This window comes from Typopeltis vanoorti, chromosome 22, assembly GCF_054136105.1.
Source record: "Typopeltis vanoorti isolate ZY-2024b chromosome 22, IOZ_Tvanoo_1.0, whole genome shotgun sequence".
Classification (NCBI taxonomy): Eukaryota; Metazoa; Arthropoda; class Arachnida; order Uropygi; family Thelyphonidae; genus Typopeltis; species Typopeltis vanoorti.
This window is the reverse complement of record NC_143570.1, coordinates 12933008-12951054: the sequence shown is the minus strand read 5'-3', so window position 1 is coordinate 12951054 and position 18047 is coordinate 12933008. Positions and strand designations below refer to the sequence as shown.

Below are 18047 nucleotides of genomic sequence, written 5' to 3'. Positions count from 1 at the left end.
AATTAGCCGGAAGATTTTTGACTGTAACAAAGACATCTTCGAATAATATGGGCTAAATTATTAACAAACCTTCATGAAGTCAATAGATTCATTGCAGGAGGTCTCAGCGACTCTACTGCTTAACAAAAGCTTGATGTAGTTTGAAAAAGTATATATTAGATTTGATCATTATTATTATTACTAAAAACTTCCATGGAGTCCGGGACTCATCAGGGGAGACACATATCACCTATGGCAACTGTCATACCTTTTCTTGAATTCATTCACTGCCTGCACTCACCACTTCCAAACACAGTCTATTCCAATCTGTGAGAGAAAAATCTAGCTACTCACTCCCTTCTTGCCTGCATTTATTCTCAACTTCTATGGATGCTCTCTGGTTCTTTTCTCCTGCTCCTTTAAAATGAAAAATACCATCTCCTGTTATCCTTTCAGAAGCTTATAAGTCTCAGTCATATTACCCCTCTTTCTCCTGTCAGGTAGTCACGAGAATCTGACATTGCATTCTACTCACTTGCCACTCTCCAAGTTTAAAAAAAAAAAAAAAAAAAAAATTACTCCTTCACCATATGCTTATAGAAATTCTAATAGTGGATCTTGTTCTGACCTTCCAATTTAATCCTGTCATCATCTTAATCATTTCTATCTTGTTATGCAAAGCAGTCATCAGCAAATCCAAATCTGATTTCATAAGAGCCAATAGCAGAAAATTTACCTTTTGTCCAAATTGGAAGTTGTGTTTTCTAGTCCATTACAAAAGCCATCAGATACACACCTTCTGCTCATCTGGACATCCAGCTCTCTCATCCCTATAGAACCATTATTACAACACCTAAAGATAAAGCTGACCTCCTGGAATTAATCTTCTACTGCATACATGACCAAAGCAAATTACCTCCTGCCATATCAGAAACAGAGCACTATATGCCTCCTGTAGCCTTTTTTGCAAAAAGTACCAGAATTACTAAATAACTTGAACACTAAACATTCTTTTGGCATCTCTCCAGTTGTATTTAAATATAGTGTGGCACAGAATTAACACCTGTTCTATATTGTCTCTACAATCTTTATACTCATCTGACACTTATTCCAGTGCATAGAAGAAAGCATATATCTTGCCTATTAAAAAAAACGTTATGGCTGTTTGTCATACTACTTACTGATTACCATCAACTCAATCCTCTCCCAAATAATGGAAATGTCAACAGTCATCTGTGAATGGCAACCCTGAATATGAATTCTGCCACCCTAGATCCATGGCTGATCTCTTGGTCTATATCACTCACCTCCACTGGACACATGCTACGGAAAGATTTGAAGAAATTAGTTGCCACTTTCATAGTTTCAGTTCATTTGATCATGTGTGGCATTGAGGCCTGCTCTGTACATTCCCATCCTTCTGTCTTTCTGCTACCTTCAAATAATTAGGTAACCAGCTAACTCTGTAATCATTCACTGCATATTATGGTGAATAGTTTCCAATTCTTTGAGCTTCTCCACTAGTGCAGGAATCCCTCAGGGCTCTGTTCTGTCACTTACCCTCTTTCTCCTACACCTAAATAAATAACCTTTTTCAATCATCACTAATCCTATTCATAGTTTTGCTGATGACAGTACATTCCATTCATCCTACTCATTCAATAAACCATGTAGTACCTAAACATCCCAAGCTTCAGTATTATCTACAACTAGCGCTTTAGTCGCTGATATCCATATATCCTTTGATCTGGTGGGAAATGACCTGGTCAACTTCATTGCTGCCAAAACATAGTCCTACTTCTTTTCCTCAAAAAGAGTCTTAACTCACATGTCCTTACTCTCAGTAATACACAAATTTCCAGATGTATCAAAATTTCTCTTCAGACAAACAGTTACCTTCAGCCTCTCCTGACATAAACACTTCATGTCATTAGCTTCTTCAGTTTCTAAAAACTAGGTTTCTTTTCTGCCTAAAATGCTGCTTTTCACCCATCCAGCTACTAACTCTGAAAAAGTCTCAAATCCATCCATCTTTAGAATACTGTTCAAAGTGGTGTATCTTAAACTTCTCTGAAAATTCATGATGCTGTCCAGAGAAGAGCATTTCATCTGATAGGTAATCACTCTCTCAGTGACTCACTTCAACCACTGTCTCACAGATACAGTTTCAGCTCTGTCTTTTTTATAGGTTACTACCATGAATGCTGCTCCAGTGAATTGATGACCATCATTCCTCCATAAACGAAAGCAACTACTGCCCAACATCCTTTTTAAATCCAACTGCAAACATGTCGAATCTTCTTCTCCTCTTCTTTTATTCCATCTACCTCTGTTTTTCTGGTACAGTCTCCTTCATGAAGTGTTCCCTGACAATTGCAACATCTAATCCTTAAGAAAAATGTCAATAGATTCCCTCTTTCCCAACTATTACCTGCATCCCATATATAGCACAAATGTATGCTTCTACCTCTCCCTTATGGGATAAATATAAAATTGTAAATTATAGACAAGGGAGTGGAGAAGAAATATAAGTTATTGTAAATTTAGTTAATGATGTTAGGTTAATTTTTTAAAATTTTTTTTATAAGTGTGTGACAGCATGTTGTCTAGCTGTTAAGAAAACTTATTATTATTATCGTTATTCGTGACACCTCCAAGGAGTCCGAAGACTCATTTCAGGACACCACTACACCAATCCTCTACTACCAATCATCTACATCAGCCATCTACTGCCCACCACCACATCTAGTATTTTTTGTCTGTAAATTGCATGTGTTCAGAAGGGCCTATTTATCTGTATGCGGGATGAAAAACCCGAGTTTCCGGGAGAAAAAAACCCTTCTACCTCCATATGAGATCGGCTAACTCACCTTCGATTGAAAAATTCCATATAAAGATTCCTCCCGTCATGATGAGAATCGAACTTAGGCCTTTTCCAATTGAATGGCACAACGTACCGTCGTTCTTCCAATTGTGCTATGGAGGCGCTTATGTTTTATGTTATACTGGATATTGTCACCAGTGCATAGAGAACAATAGTGATCAAGATGTCTTTGCTAGGAGAGTGTAATGTGAAAGATTTTTGTGATGCAGCTTGTGTAAAATGTATTTGTCATGAAAGATCGAAAGATTTGTGCGAGGAAAGCGAGACTGGTGAACGAATATATAGGAAGTGCAAGACGAGTAGAATGAAGAGGATATCATGAAATAAAAGGCACACTTCTATGAAGATCTTCATAGGACAGACTGCTAACTTGAACAATTACAAAAATATTGCAAGTGGTAAAGCTGAGAAGAGAAAGAAAAAAAGAAAAGAGGTGCAAGGTAAGAAAAAAGGAAAGTATAGCAAAACAGGAGAAAATTTAATGGTGATTGTATGATAAGAGGATTACTTAACGATAATGTGACTAAATCTGGTTTCTCTGGTGTGAAAATTAATGATGTTGTTGAGGTTGATAGGATGGTAAGGCATAAAAGGAAAGAGTTGATTAATGCCTAATGATTCAAAAAATGAGAAGTATAGTATAGAAAAGATATGAAATAAGTTATTGGAAGGAGAGAGAGAGAGAGAGAGAGAGAGAGAAAGCAAATATTGTGAGTTCTGCCATCATAGGATAGAAGTGAGTTGTGAAGAGGAGGACCATGATTACAAATGAGTCAGTGCTAGATTGTATAGAACAATCTAAAACTGCTGTGCAATTCATCGACCTAGACCTTTGGATTGAATTTGATGGATGCAAGAGCTTATATAAGGTTGATGGATTATGCTTAAATGGACTTGGAGTTATATGTCTTCAAAAAGCATTATTCACTGAAAGTGTGGAAATGCAAAGTTGGGGAAACAAGCTATTGAGAGGGATGCTCATGAGTGTATGCAAAGGCACTCATGAGGTGAATGGTTGTGAAAATGACCAAAGAACGCAAAGATGCCAAGAAATTATAGTCTTGGTTTATCCTTGATCCAAGTGTAAGCAAACAAAATTTGCACATGAAGTAACTTCATGACTGGTCTACTTGTATATAGAGGCTAATGATTTCCCATCACCTGCTTTAGTATCCCATAATGCAAAATCCATATCTTTATGGACTGATGAGACCTCAATAAAGGTCGAAACCAGTTTGGGTAGTGACCCCTCGCATAATGCTATGCATTATGCGAGGTTGTCCTATCTTGAAAATATATCTGGTGCAATATTTGCTTACACTTGGATAAAGGATTAAACAAGAATATAATTTCTTAGTGAAAAAAAATTTGAACCACCAAAAAATGCCAAATCTAATCTCTCTCTCTGTCTCGCACAGCTCATCATACCGTGACTTAAATGAATTCACTATCTTTGCATTCACGACACTTTCAAGAAAATGCATTCCAATCACCTACTACTCTCCATGCAAGAAAACCTACTCTCACCCCTTGCACACATACTCCTTAAACAGCTTCTAAGGATGGTCTCTTGTACTCTTCCGATCTCTACCCATTCTTTGAAAAATCTCATCCACAGTAATCCAGCAATTACCCCTTTCCAACTTATATATCTTGATCATGTCTCCCTCATCCTTCTATCCACTAGACTCTGCAGACTGCATTCACTCAATCTTTTTCATACTCAACATTCCAGACACCGGAACCCATCTTAGTAAATTCAACATCTCTTCATCCTTTTGAGAAGTGACCAAATCTGTGTATAATAGACCATACCATATGCGATTTGATAAAAGCCTTATACAATAAAATCATCATATCCTTACTTCTACACATTAGTGTCTTCAACATCAGTGCCACAATCCACTGTACTGTCCTCGCAATTTTAGCAAAATATCCTCAAAATTTCAGGTCCCTACTCACCATCATCCCCAAATCCTCATCTTCTTCTCTTGGGGATGATGGTAACCCCACCAATCTTATATTTTGCATCCCATCTCTTTGCTCCCTGAAATTTAAAACTTTACACTTTGCACTGAACTGGTAGCCTTAATTATTCAATTAATCCCATATATTCAAGTCCTTTTGCAAGGCTACAATATCCATTCTACTCTTGATGGTTCTTATCACTGTTCAAGCCCTTTCCAATATTATGTACATATAAATTAAACAGCAACATACATCCCCAAAACCTTTGCACACCACTAGTGACTTTCCTCTTCTTAGATATTGCACCCCCATAAAATAACTTGATGAGATCTATTAGACAGCTAATCTTTAATCCAACATACTAATCTACTCTCCAATCCCATCTGTTTGTTTAATTACCAACTTGTCATGTGGCAATCTATTAAAGGCTTTTTGCAAAATCCAAATATACCACTGTGTATGCATTCCTCTTGTCCAGTGCATTTGTCACCTTGTTATAATAAGTAGATTACTTAAACACGATCTTGCTCTAGCAAACCCTTTTGTTCATCAAAAAGAATGCTGCTGTTGTCAGCCCAATTCTGAAATCTGGTCCTCACTAGCCTGACACCTTGACCACAACTTCAGACAGATGAACCTATGAGCCTTAGTCTTATCACTCCTCCCCCTTATGTAGCAGAAATTTTTCCTTCTTTAAACTCCTTTGGAACTTGGGCCCAATCTAAGACTCATGTTAACTTCCTGGAGCATTTTCTCAAGACATATAGTGATATACCACCAAGTCCTACAACCTTGTTGATATCATATATGTCTCCTGCTCACTCACCATCAGTAGTGCTTCTTGTCTTCCTAATGCTCAAGTTCTGCATGATTTTGCATTCACAAGGATGAAATACCTTTATGAATTACTCATGTGATATCTCTATTATATCTTCCTCATTGGTTGTCATTCTACCATTTTCTCTAACCAGTATCATTTTTTCTTCTACTGGTCACACACACACACACATATATATTAAAAAAAAAAAAAAACCCTAGGATTTCGTTTTTCCTCTTGTACAGAATTTTGGTAAATCTTGCCAAGAAAGTCAGCTTCCTTGCTTGCTTGTTGAATTCCTCATGCAACTGACTGTTACCACTTATCTTGTGCTGCCTCCTTAATGCCTTCTTCTATCTGACCTCCAGACTGTTCCTGAGTAAGTGCCCAAGTAGCATTGATCTCCTTTCCTTGTAATTCCTCATTCCATGATGAGCAATCTCCTGAGCTTGTCATAAACACCAGTCCTATAGGTTCACATACATCTTTCTCACAGAAGTAATCACTACATGTGGTATTGATGCTTGCACATTTATTATCAGTCATGTAGATGTTTAGTGATAAAAAAAAATGTTTAAAGCTAATAATTAAGCAACTAAATTTATTTAGTTAATTAAATTACTAACCCAATATTTTGTCTTGGCTTCCAAGGCATCTTCATGTGTATAAAAATATATTGAGCATGTGCTCAATTAGCATGTACTCTGTTACATATTGCCTAGGATAGCTGCTCCTCAAAAAAATTCATTCTTTGCCCCCAGATGCTGTCTCTTACTCCAATCTATATTGACTTAATTACAATCACCTTTTCTCATGTTAGACCAATTTGCCTATATATTTCCTTCTTATTTCCCTCCACATTATCAAGTCTATAACAACGCTCAACTAAATATTTCATCCTGTCCACCTCCTGTACACCATATTTCTTCAAAACCACCACTAATAAAGAAGCTTCAAATTGCAGGAAAGAATACAGTGAAAAGAATCAGAGGTGATAAAGGTGATATAAGAGCTGATGATAAATATATTGTCAATGTCTGGAGTAATTGCTTTGAAGGATTACTAAACAAAACAAGGTGTGACAGAACAGTAATAGAAAATATTCATTGGAATGCATTGAAGACTGCATATGGATACTTGAAGTAGGAAAGGCCATCAAATACCTGAAATCTGGGAAGGCAGTAGATGATATTCACCCAAAAATGCACAAATATGGAGGTATAGAGGTTTTACACTGGCTACACTGTATACTTAAGAAGACCTGGTCAGAAGGTTAAATTTTTTTTTGTTTGCAGTGGAGGCCTAATAATTCCTATCTGTAAACAAAAAAAAAGAAATAAAAATAAAATAAAACTAACTCTGAGAATTACAGAGGAATTTCCTTACTAAGCATTCCAGGTCAAATTTATGAAAGCATACTTGCAAGTAGGCAAAGAAAAACCGTGAAAGTGAAACTTGGGTTCCAAGTAGGGGGTCGGCAGGATCAGGTTTTCACTTTATGACAGTTGAGAAGTTGTGGGTGCATAACAAGATCTGGACCTAAGTTTTGTAGATCTGGAAAAAAAACATGTGACACGGTGCTTTTCAAAACATTAACTATTATATGTGTTAAGTGAACATTATACAGAACAATGCAGTTATATTAATATATTAATTCTAAGTTATAAGTCAGCACTTAGAATTAATGGAAGTGCAGGAAGATGGTTATATGCAAAATCAGGTGGAAGATGAGGGTGTGCACTATCTCCACTGTTATTCATCATCTATATGAATTCTATCTATCTATCTATATATATACATATATATATATATTCATCATCTATTAGTATAAGATAATGTGGTATTAAACCTGATAACAGAATTGGAGATATCAAACTTAGCTCTTTTCATTAAACCATTGACCTATTCCTAAATATATCCAGTGCAAGTATCTAGTATTTTTTAACTAAAGTGAATAACAACTGTAACAAATTTGGTTGGTTTGAAAATCAGCAAGAAATAAACTAAAACTATGAAAGTATTGCAAGTCTTCAGGAATCTTTAACTGAATTGAATAACAGCTGTAACCACTTTTGTATGAAAATTAGCAATAAAAAGTCCAAAACTATGAAAATTGTTAGGAATGTAGAAAACTTCAACTGCATATGTCAATGGGGAACCCATAAAATAAAATATTTCAGCTGTTCATTCAAAATTTTTAGTGAAGATGGCAAATTAAATATGGAAATAGAGAACAGAATAAATACAGATGGTATGGTGGGAACCAGATGAATAAATTTATATGGAATAAGAGAGAAATTAGCCGAAACACTAAACTAGCAGTATACAAGAAGGCAGTGCTCAAAACCAGTTTTCACTTGCAGATCTGAGAGTTGGATTAGAAATAAAGTAGTTGATCAGAGACTAGAGCACACAGAAGAGTTCTGAGAAAAATTATGGGATTGAACATGTGGCATCAATCAGAATCATATTAACAATGAGAATATTAGGAAAGAACTTGACATTGTTAGCATTCAGGAATGTGTATGTGTGTGTGTGTGTGCAGCAGAGCTAATCTCTCTCTGGTAGTATTTTCACTTAAACAGATTGGTAAAGGAAAGATTAACAAAGCAACTGTTTGATGCTAAGATAAAAGATTTATATATATATATATATATATATATCAGGAAATTGATTTGATGAAGACTGCTATACATTTTTTATTGTTTATTTATTTGTTTTTGTTGAAATAACACAGCCAAGAAATAAACTGTTTAAATTAGCTGAATAGTGTGACCTGTAGTAGTAATATCTTTTAACAGTTTACTTCTTTTCTTACAACTCTCCTCCACTTCTCTCTCTCTGTGAGGATTTAAAGAGTGTTTCAGGTCATGAGTGATATCATTGTTGAAAGTGAGAATGTAGAAAATAGTGACATGCGAGGTATGAATAGTAATATTGGTGAGGTAGTACCAGATAGCTGTGAGAGTGGCGTTGAAAATGAGAATGAAGGTTAACATACAGAACAAACGAATGAATTAACGGATAATAAAAATGATGAGACAGATGCATTGAGTAAGATCGCATGGTTGCGCAGAGTGATACATAGGGCAAATCGGCAGCTGGAGCTTTGGCAAAAATGTTTACCGAGCTTACCAACTAATAAACGGCAAAATTATGATAAGAAAAATAAGTGTATGATAGTGATTGTAAACAAAATGAAAGAGCGAGTGTTGTATGGAGATTCTTTAGTAAGAGGTGTGATAGATGAGAGTTTAACAAAATCATACCAACCTGGTGCGAATGTTAAGGATGTAAGCGAGTCAATTAGAATGCAAAAACAGAGGGTGAAAGAATTGATAGTAGTAGCAGGAATGAATGCTTTGAAAGGAGACAAAATGGCTATGAGAGTTAGGATTTGAAGGAATTACTTGAGGTAGCAAAAGAGGAGAGTGAGAGAGGTAGGATGGTGAGTCTGTTGCCACGGTATGACAGTGAAGAGTATAGAAGGAGGGCCAAAATTGATAATGACTTTATGCACGGATTATGCAGGAGGAGTGGTGTGGAATTTGTGGATGTGTGGAGTGAGTTTGATGGGCGAAAGGATTTATATAAGATGGATGGTTTACATTTGAATGGATTTGGTGTACGGAGACTTGAAAAGGTGTTGTTGAATGAAGTGGAAATGGATGTGCAGAATCAGGGAAACTAGAGTTATTAAGGGGGGGGGGGAGTAGATATTCAGACTTTAGGGAGACAGTTAAGTGTATGAATGCGTGTAATATGCCTGAGCGAGTACGAAAGACAACAAATCAGAATGGGATAGTTAGTATAAGGCATCAAAATAGGGATGGGACAAATGAGCTTCTGCAATTCATGTATACTAATGCCAGAAGTATTAGGAACAAGAAGGAAGAATTTTTGGCCTTGGTTGGCACTTCCAGGCCACAGGTTATTGGCATTTGTGAAACATGGCTGACAGAAGATGATATAGCTAGTGGGATTGAATGTGAGGGGTATGGTGTGTTCAGGAGTGACAGGGAGAATAAAATGGGGGGAAGAATGCTATTGATGATAGCTGATGAGCTACAGCCAAGGAGAATAGAAGTGTAACTGCAGGATAAAGAAAAGAGCACATTTGAGGCTATTTGGTGTGAGATTGAGGCTAGTAGAACAAAATATACAGTTGGGTGCTGCTGTAGACCAGGTGATGGAATAGATGGTGGAGATAGTATGCATAAGCAAATAGAAGAAATGAGTGGAAGGAGGGTAATATTATGGGAGATTTCAACTATGGTAACATTCATTGGAAGGAGGAGAGGATACTACATGGGAGGAAGGAATTGGATTTTATGTGATTATTAAGGGATAACTATCTGTGACAGCATGTAATGGAAAATACTAGGGGTCAGAGGGTGCTTGACCTAGTAATTGCATCTGAGAATTTGGCAAAGAAACCACTCCTCACCCTCTTTCTCACAGTTTCCTTTCGAATATGACTACGTTGCCACCAATTGGTGAGAGTGATCATAGGGTCTTGACCTGGGAGGTGGCTAAATGTGTGAAATTTTCGATTAAGACAGGGTACATGTGGAATTATCAGGCTGGTAAGTATGACAAGCTTAGGAGTTTGATTGGTTCAATGCCATGGCATGTAAAACTGCAAGGGCTGGATGTTGATAGTGCATGGGAGGTGGTTAAGGAGTATTTGCAGGAGGTAATGGCTGACTGTATACCTAGAGTCCGATTAGTAAATCAAGTAGGTGAAATGGATGAATAACACCAATAAGATTGAGTTGCCAAAAAAGAAACAACTGTGGAGGGAATTTAAGGAGAAAGGTAACCGGCAGGCACATGAACAGTATAAAGCGCAGGCCAGAAGGGTAATGAGTGTGGTAAGAAAAGCAAAAGCGGATTATTATTATTATCATTATTATTCCGGTCTCCATGTAGTCAAAAGACTCATCGTGGGAGGTCCTTTCTAAGAAACACAAGAATGTCAAGACTCATCGAGGGAGGTCCCTCCTAGGAAACACAAAGTCTATCATACCACTCCTTAAATGCATTGACCATTCTCGCTCTCACCACTCCATCAGGCAATGCATTCCATGGTTCAACCACCCTCCATGCAAAGAAACCACTCCTCACCCTCTTTCTCACAGTTTCCTTCCGTAACTTCCAGGGATGGCCCCTTGTCATGACTCCTTCCCACTGTTCAACCAAGCAAAAGAACTCCAAAGTATCAACCCTGTAACCATCTCTCAACAGTTTAAAAGTCTCAATCATATCACCCATCCTTCTTCTATCCACCAAACTCTGCAGTCCACATTCCCTCAGCCGATCCTCATAACTAACATTGTACAGTCCCGACACCATCTTTGTTATCCACCTCCATAGCCTTTCCACAGTTAATTTATCCCCTTCAAATCCTGGGGACCATATCTGAGAACAATAGTCTAAATGTGGTCTGATCAGAGTCTTATACAACAGAATGATAACCATTTTATCTCTGCAGGTCAGTGTCCTTCTCATTATTTCAGCAATCCTTTGCATTACCTTCACTACCTTTGCAATATGTCCCCTAAATTTCAGGTTTCTATCAATCATCAAACCCAGATCTCTTGTCTCTCCTACTTCCTCCAGTTTAACTCCTCCCATAGAGTATGCAGCATCCCATCGATGTGTCCCAAACCTCAAGACCTTACATTTTGCTGCATTAAACTGAAACCCCCATTCACTTTCCCATCTATCTAGCTTATTGAAATCCTCTTACAGGGCTACCACATCTGCACTATTACTAATAACCCTTCCCAGCTTCGCATCATCCCCAAACAACCTCATATCCCCTTGCAATCCACGGACAATGTCATTGATATAAAGGTTAAACAATATAGGTCCCATTACTGAGCCCTGTGGAACCCCACTTGTAATCTTCTGCCTCTTTGATATTGCTCCACCATACACAACTCTCTGATACCTATCAGACAGCCAATCCTGAATCCATTTGACCTATCTGACATCCAGACCCATGTGCTGCAACTTGAATATCAGCTTATCATGTGGCACCCTGTCAAATGCCTTTACTAAGTAGGAAAATGGCAGTATATGCCCTTCCCTCATCTAATGCTCTTGTAACTTTATCATAAAAGGCTAGCATATTGCTAAAACAAGAGCACCCCTTCACAAATCCATGTTGACTCACTGATAACATTACCCTCATCTTCCCAATGTCCAATTGGACTGAAATTTTCGTGAGAGTATAAACAACCTAAGAAAAAATACCTATGTTCCACATTTAGTTTCAATGAGATGCCCTGCAAAAGAGGTGGGTGCGTCCAGCCTCATTTGTTATTGTCCAATTAGTCTGAATTTCTGAACAGAATAAAATTTTCACAGAATAAGAACAGAATAAAACAGATTTTCCAAGTTTGTTCAACATTGGTTATAATCAATGTAGCCAGTAGAGTTGTGTCTATGTAGGAGACAAATTCTCCTAAACAGCCTCTCCCCCCTCCCCCTTACCTGTGTTGGATTGGATGAACTTTTTAAGATAACTTTTAGCATTTCAGGAAGTGCCATATTCCAAATATGTGACTTCCCCACATTCCCATTCACTAGTTATATCAAATTTTTCAGGTGTCCATAAAAAATGATAGAAACAGCTACCCAAATTAGTTAAAATGAGTTAAATAACAATATTCCAAATAGTTTAAATCAGAGGTGTTGTCTTCAAAGGTACAATGCCCAAAATTCTTGTCTTATTAGGCTGAATCTAAATAAAATGAAGGGATATAGTTGGAATATAGTTTTTTATATGACTCTCATCCATAAAAGGATCTTATAACACTACACTAGTGTCCAAAAGCTAATGACAAACTACATATACAGCTAAAAATACCTGTATATGAAAAAATTTTCATGACTTCATCCAAGACAAATTTATTGCCAGGCATACTAATAAATTATATTACCCAAAAATGTGTGTTATAAATTTTGTATACAAATTAAATTGCAATATGTTTTTGGCAAAGTTACAAATTTCCTAAGGATGTAGTTAAGGAATTAATGTATAGTGCTTACAGAAAACTATGCAGAGAGACATTTCAGTATAGAATATGTCCATCCTGAACTGCGATGCAGCTCTCACAATGTCATATCATGCTTAGCACCATGCAATTAAGAAGTTCTTGAGGCATACTGGCCTACTCCTCCTTCATAGCAAGGATAAGGCCTTGTTTGGGAATTTTGAACAGCGATGTGACTTCCTGTTGTATGCCAAACATGTTCTTTGGGGGTTGAGATCTGGGGAGCATGCTCTCCACTCGATTCGATTAATATCCTCATTCTTCAGAAGTATCTCCACTGCTCGTGTATGATGAAGTGTGGCATTGTCATCCATAAAAATGAATTCTTTCTTTGCCTACAGCACCACAGAACAATCGAACATGATGTTGAAGAATTCATTGCAATATTGTTCACCAGTCATAGTCCCTTTTTCTAGCACTTGTAGCTCAGTTTATCCCTTAAGCATAATGCCTCCCCATGCCATCACCCCAAGCACCATCCCATCTATCTATTTCAAGAACATTCTCACAATATTAAGCAGTACTGCTTTCAAGCCAGATCAATTCCTGTCTAGAATTGGAGGAAAGACTAAAACAGCTCTAATCTGCAAAGAGTTACATTAGCCTATTGGAGTCTTATCCAATTTCTATGGATACAACACCACTGAGGACATGCTCTACGATAAGCTGTGGATAAATGGATGCAGTCTTATAGGCCTTCAAGCATATAGGCCTGCTTGTTGCAGACGTCTTACTACCATTTCTCAATGTACCTGTGATTGAATGGAGCTGACCTGCTGTGGCATGTCATTTACATTATGCTGTTATAACCAGAAATATAGGATAAGGATAAGACCTTCATGCTCCATTGAAGAGTGAGGGTGACCTCTCAGCAAACATCTGGAAACACATTTCATTGGTTTGAAACACTGCCCAGAATCTGGATACAATGCTATGTGAGACTCCAAACTCTCTGGCAATATCAGTAATTCTGTGCCTTCTTCAAACTTTCCGATAATTCTTTCCCATGTGAAATCGTCTAGATATGTCTTTGAGACATTATAAGACATCCAAATTTGCAACTTTTTTTCCCTCGTGAAAAGCGCTTCCTTCAAACACAGTTCGCTTAGTGCAGCCTTTTGCCTTTTATCCTGTTGAGTTCTATGACATGACTACTTTGCACATGATTTGAAAATTTGAATGTGTACTCACTTTCTACTCGAAATCATCAGTTATATAAATTGCCACAAGCTGATTCATCTGAATTTGCAGTTGTAATCTTCAAAATAAGTGTTTATCTTTAAATTTTGGACACCAATGTATGACTTTCATAAACAAGAAAATCCATTGTGTTACAAATTTGATTGATATTATTGGAGTGAATTGTAGAGGTATGTGCAGAGGAGGAAGAGGAGAAGAAGAAGATAACTTTTGGAGAATTTTTTTTTGCTACTTTCTGAGTTATCCAGATTCTTTTAATGAATTTACACAGCTTTCTAATTTAGCACACAGTCAGCCAATTAAGAAATTTAGTTAAGTTATTATAGCATGTTGAATTTTCATCCTAATGATTTTAGTAATAAGAGTGGGGCGTAACTTTGCTATAATAACTTAACTTAATTAGAGAAAGATGTTGGAAGTTTTTTCACTCGGTTATACTATAAATTATATATTTGGTTTAATCCTTTATCCAAGTGGATAAAGGATTAAATGATGTAAAATTTACATCGTTACTAACTTTGCAATTTTTCTCCAAATTAATCTGATATCTGTCAAGACTTTAATATTACCAGATTTTATATGTTGGTTTTCGAAGTCACTTTTTACTGTATTACATCTAGGTGTTGGGTTTCCTCTGGGAATTTTTTCCCTACCATCTTAGCAACTTTTTTTTGCTAACCTTTCCTCTCCCATCCTATTTATGACATACTATCTGAGATTGGCTCTGGTCATGAATTCCTGAATGCTAACAATATAAAGTTATTTTCTAATATTCTTGTTTTTAACATGATACTACTAATGCCATATGTTCACTCTCCTAATCTTTCTCAGAACTCTCATATCTGTGGTCTCTTGCCTTTAAGCATTTTATTTCTAACCCAGTCCATAAGTTAGAAATAAGATTCATTCAGATCCATAAGTTAAAATTCATTCGAACACTGTTTTGTATACAGTTATTGGAAGTTTTTTCACTTGGTTATACTATAATTTATATATTTGGTTTAATCCTTTATCCAAGTGTAAGCAAACAAAGTTTGTGCCAAGTATCTTCAGGACTGGGTTCTTCAGTGGAAGCCAGTACACTTGGATAAAGGTTTAAACCAAATATATAATTTATAGTATAACCAAGTGAAAAATCTTCCAACATATTTCTCTAATCCAGAGTAATTTAATAATGGGGTGTGACACCTTTTGGCAACTCGTATATGGAAATATGACTTCTACATTACTTCAACCTTGGTATAATCTCTTTGTCTGGCTCCTACTGAAGAGACCTCAATAAAGGTCAAAACCAATCTGGGTAGTGACCCTTCCCATAATGCATAGCATTATACATGTTTGCAAGGAGATGTGCTTTGCATTATGGAATACTAAGGCAAGTAATGTGAAGTCAGTCCACCTTTGCCATTAGTTATCCCAGTCCTGAAGATACTTCAGGCGTAAACTTTGTTTGCGTACACTTAGATAAAAGATTAAACCAAATATATAATTTATAGTATATGGTATAACCAAGTGAAAAAAAACTTCCAACATCTTTCTCTAATCCAGAGTAATTTAATAATGGGGTGTGACACCTTTTGGCAACTCCTATATGGAAATATGACTTCTGCATTGCTTCAACCTTGGTATCACCTCTAGCTCTGGCTCTCACCGAAGAGACCTTAATAAAGGTCGAAACCAGTCTGGGTAGTGACTCTTCCCATAATGCATAGCATTATACATGTCTGCAAGGAGATGTGCTTTGCATTATGGGATACTAAAGCAAGTGATGTGAAGTCAGTCCACCTTTGCACGAGTTGTCCCAGTCCTGAAGATACTTCAGGCGCAAATATTTTTTGCTTACTCTTGGATAAAGGATTAAACCAAATATATAATTTATTGTATACAGCTAGTTTAGGGTTTTGACTAATTTCTCTCTTATTATATAAATTTATTCAGTTGACTTCCTACCATACTAGCTTTATTAAGTCTGTTGTCTATTTCTATATTTAATTTGCCACCTTCACTAAAAATTGTGCTTAAATAGTTTTACCATCGAAATGTTTTACTAGTTCTATTGGTTCTCTGTTCAGGATACAGGATCTTTTTATTTCTGATTTTCATACTAAATTTATTTACAGCAGTTATTCAATTTTGTTAAGGAATCCTGCAGATTCATACTGGTTTTATTTAGGAGTATAACATCATCTGCATAAAGTAAAGAGCTGTGATTGTGATTTCCAATTTTGATATCAGGTGTAATTCCCCTTTCCTTTATAAAGTGATCTACATAGATTATGAATAATGATAGAGATAATATGCACCCTTATTTAACTCCTCAGCACACTCTCAGACAATGCATTCCATTTACCAATCACTCTCCATGCAAAGAACCTGCTTCTCAATCCTCTGCTCACACCCTTGTTCCAGGGATGGCCTCTAGTTTTGCCCTTGTCTCCCTCTACTCTGTGAAAAATCTCCTCCACATTAATTGGGTAACAGCCTTAACTCACTCACTAACTTATATGTCTCAATCATATCCCCTCTCCTGTTCCATTCAGTGTGAAGTCTTGGAATCAGATATGAGGAGAGATTGAGGGAATGAGGGAATGAGGAGAGAAATTGAAGTAAACCTTCCCTGAACCCTTTCCAATGAATCCTCATCCCCTTGTAAACCATGACCAAATCTGTGCACATCACCTGATCAAAGCTGTATACAAGGGAACCATAACCGGTTTGCTTCTGCATATCAATGTCTTCCCCATTACTGTCATTGTGATCTTACAATTTTAGAAATGTGACCCTTAAACTTCAAGTCTCCATCCACCATCACTCCCAGATCTCATCTCTTCCACCTCCTTCAAAATTTCCCCATTAATTGCATACTCTGCATCCCAACTTTGTCTACCAGATTTCAGTATCTTGCACTTTGCAATATTAAACTGATAGCTCCATTCACATAGTCTATTGAGATCCTCCTGCAAGGCCTAACTTTGCATCATTGGCAAACTGCAGTACATCTCCAGATAAGCCATTCCAATGTCATTATCATACAAATTCAACAATAATGTTCCCAAAACAGATCACTGAAGCACTCTACTAGTGACTTTCCCCTTTTGGAATTCCATTCCTCTGTGCACAACCTGCTGTTATTCATCTGAGAGCCAATCAGCTATCCAACTCGTTAGTCCATTTTCTAATCCCATCCGTTTCAGTTTAGCTACCAACTTGTCATGTGCAGTCTATCAGATGTCTTTGAAAAATCCATATCTACCACCATATATGCATCTCCTTTATCCAGTGAATTTGCACCGTGTTATATTTCCAAAACATGAGATGAATGTGATCACTGAATACATCTCTTTCTAAGATGAGGATTATTTTTAAGAAAAGTAGTGTGCTTCGAAAATTTTTTCATAGCTGGCTGATGGATCATATAAGTGCTAAAACTGTTATTTGATATTTTATGTTTTATATAATTTTTATGATATATGATAATGTTAATGTTGTTATTTTTTATTATTAGCAACTGTTACTTTAACAAGTGCAGATATGTGGTACAAAAAACTAAGAGAAACAATTGACAAACAACAGCAGCAGGTTATTTGGGTTTCTGAATCTAAGGTAGGTTCATTGTTATAAGTGAAATACATTTAATAATTCAAAATATATATTTGGCACATTCCACATTCCACCCTAAACTTCTGTCCTTCGTTCACATATTGGTTTTCAAGCAAATGTTGGATGAGTTTCCATAATCATAGTAAAATATATAATTGGCTAATGTGCAAATTATCAACTAATTTTTTTTATTTGTAGTAAAGTAAACATTATTTCCAAACAAATTACCAGTAAATTCAGTTTTTAAATGATTTTATCAGTATCAGTTACAATTAAATATAATTTACATCTGGATATTAGTTACACCTGTATTCACCTGTGTTACACCTGTAGTCTTCTATTAGACCAGACATTCTTGGTTCTATGGAGGAATGTGGAGAACCAAATAGGTTTTCTTACTCAGTGTTTAATCCTCGTGTTTCCATGGTGCACCCCCAATAGTTATCCATCGGAATACTAAATAAATGAATGATGTGTGATGTCCCTCATATGGCAGAACTAGAGCTATTGCATTATCTAATCATGTACTTAATTC

General features: G+C 36.6%; 1 protein-coding gene across 7 annotated transcripts in view; it reads left to right on the top strand.

Moving 5' to 3' along the window:
* Positions 1-18047, top strand: part of LOC150094164 (tight junction protein ZO-3-like) — a 528478-nt gene that overhangs the window by 383989 nt on the left and 126442 nt on the right. For all 7 annotated transcript variants that reach the window (XM_090411771.1, XM_090411769.1, XM_090411767.1 and 4 more), the window contains exon 21: positions 17418-17515. In XM_090411771.1, coding sequence (XP_090267897.1) covers positions 17418-17515 — 98 coding nt within the window. The remainder of the gene's footprint in view (positions 1-17417; positions 17516-18047) is intronic.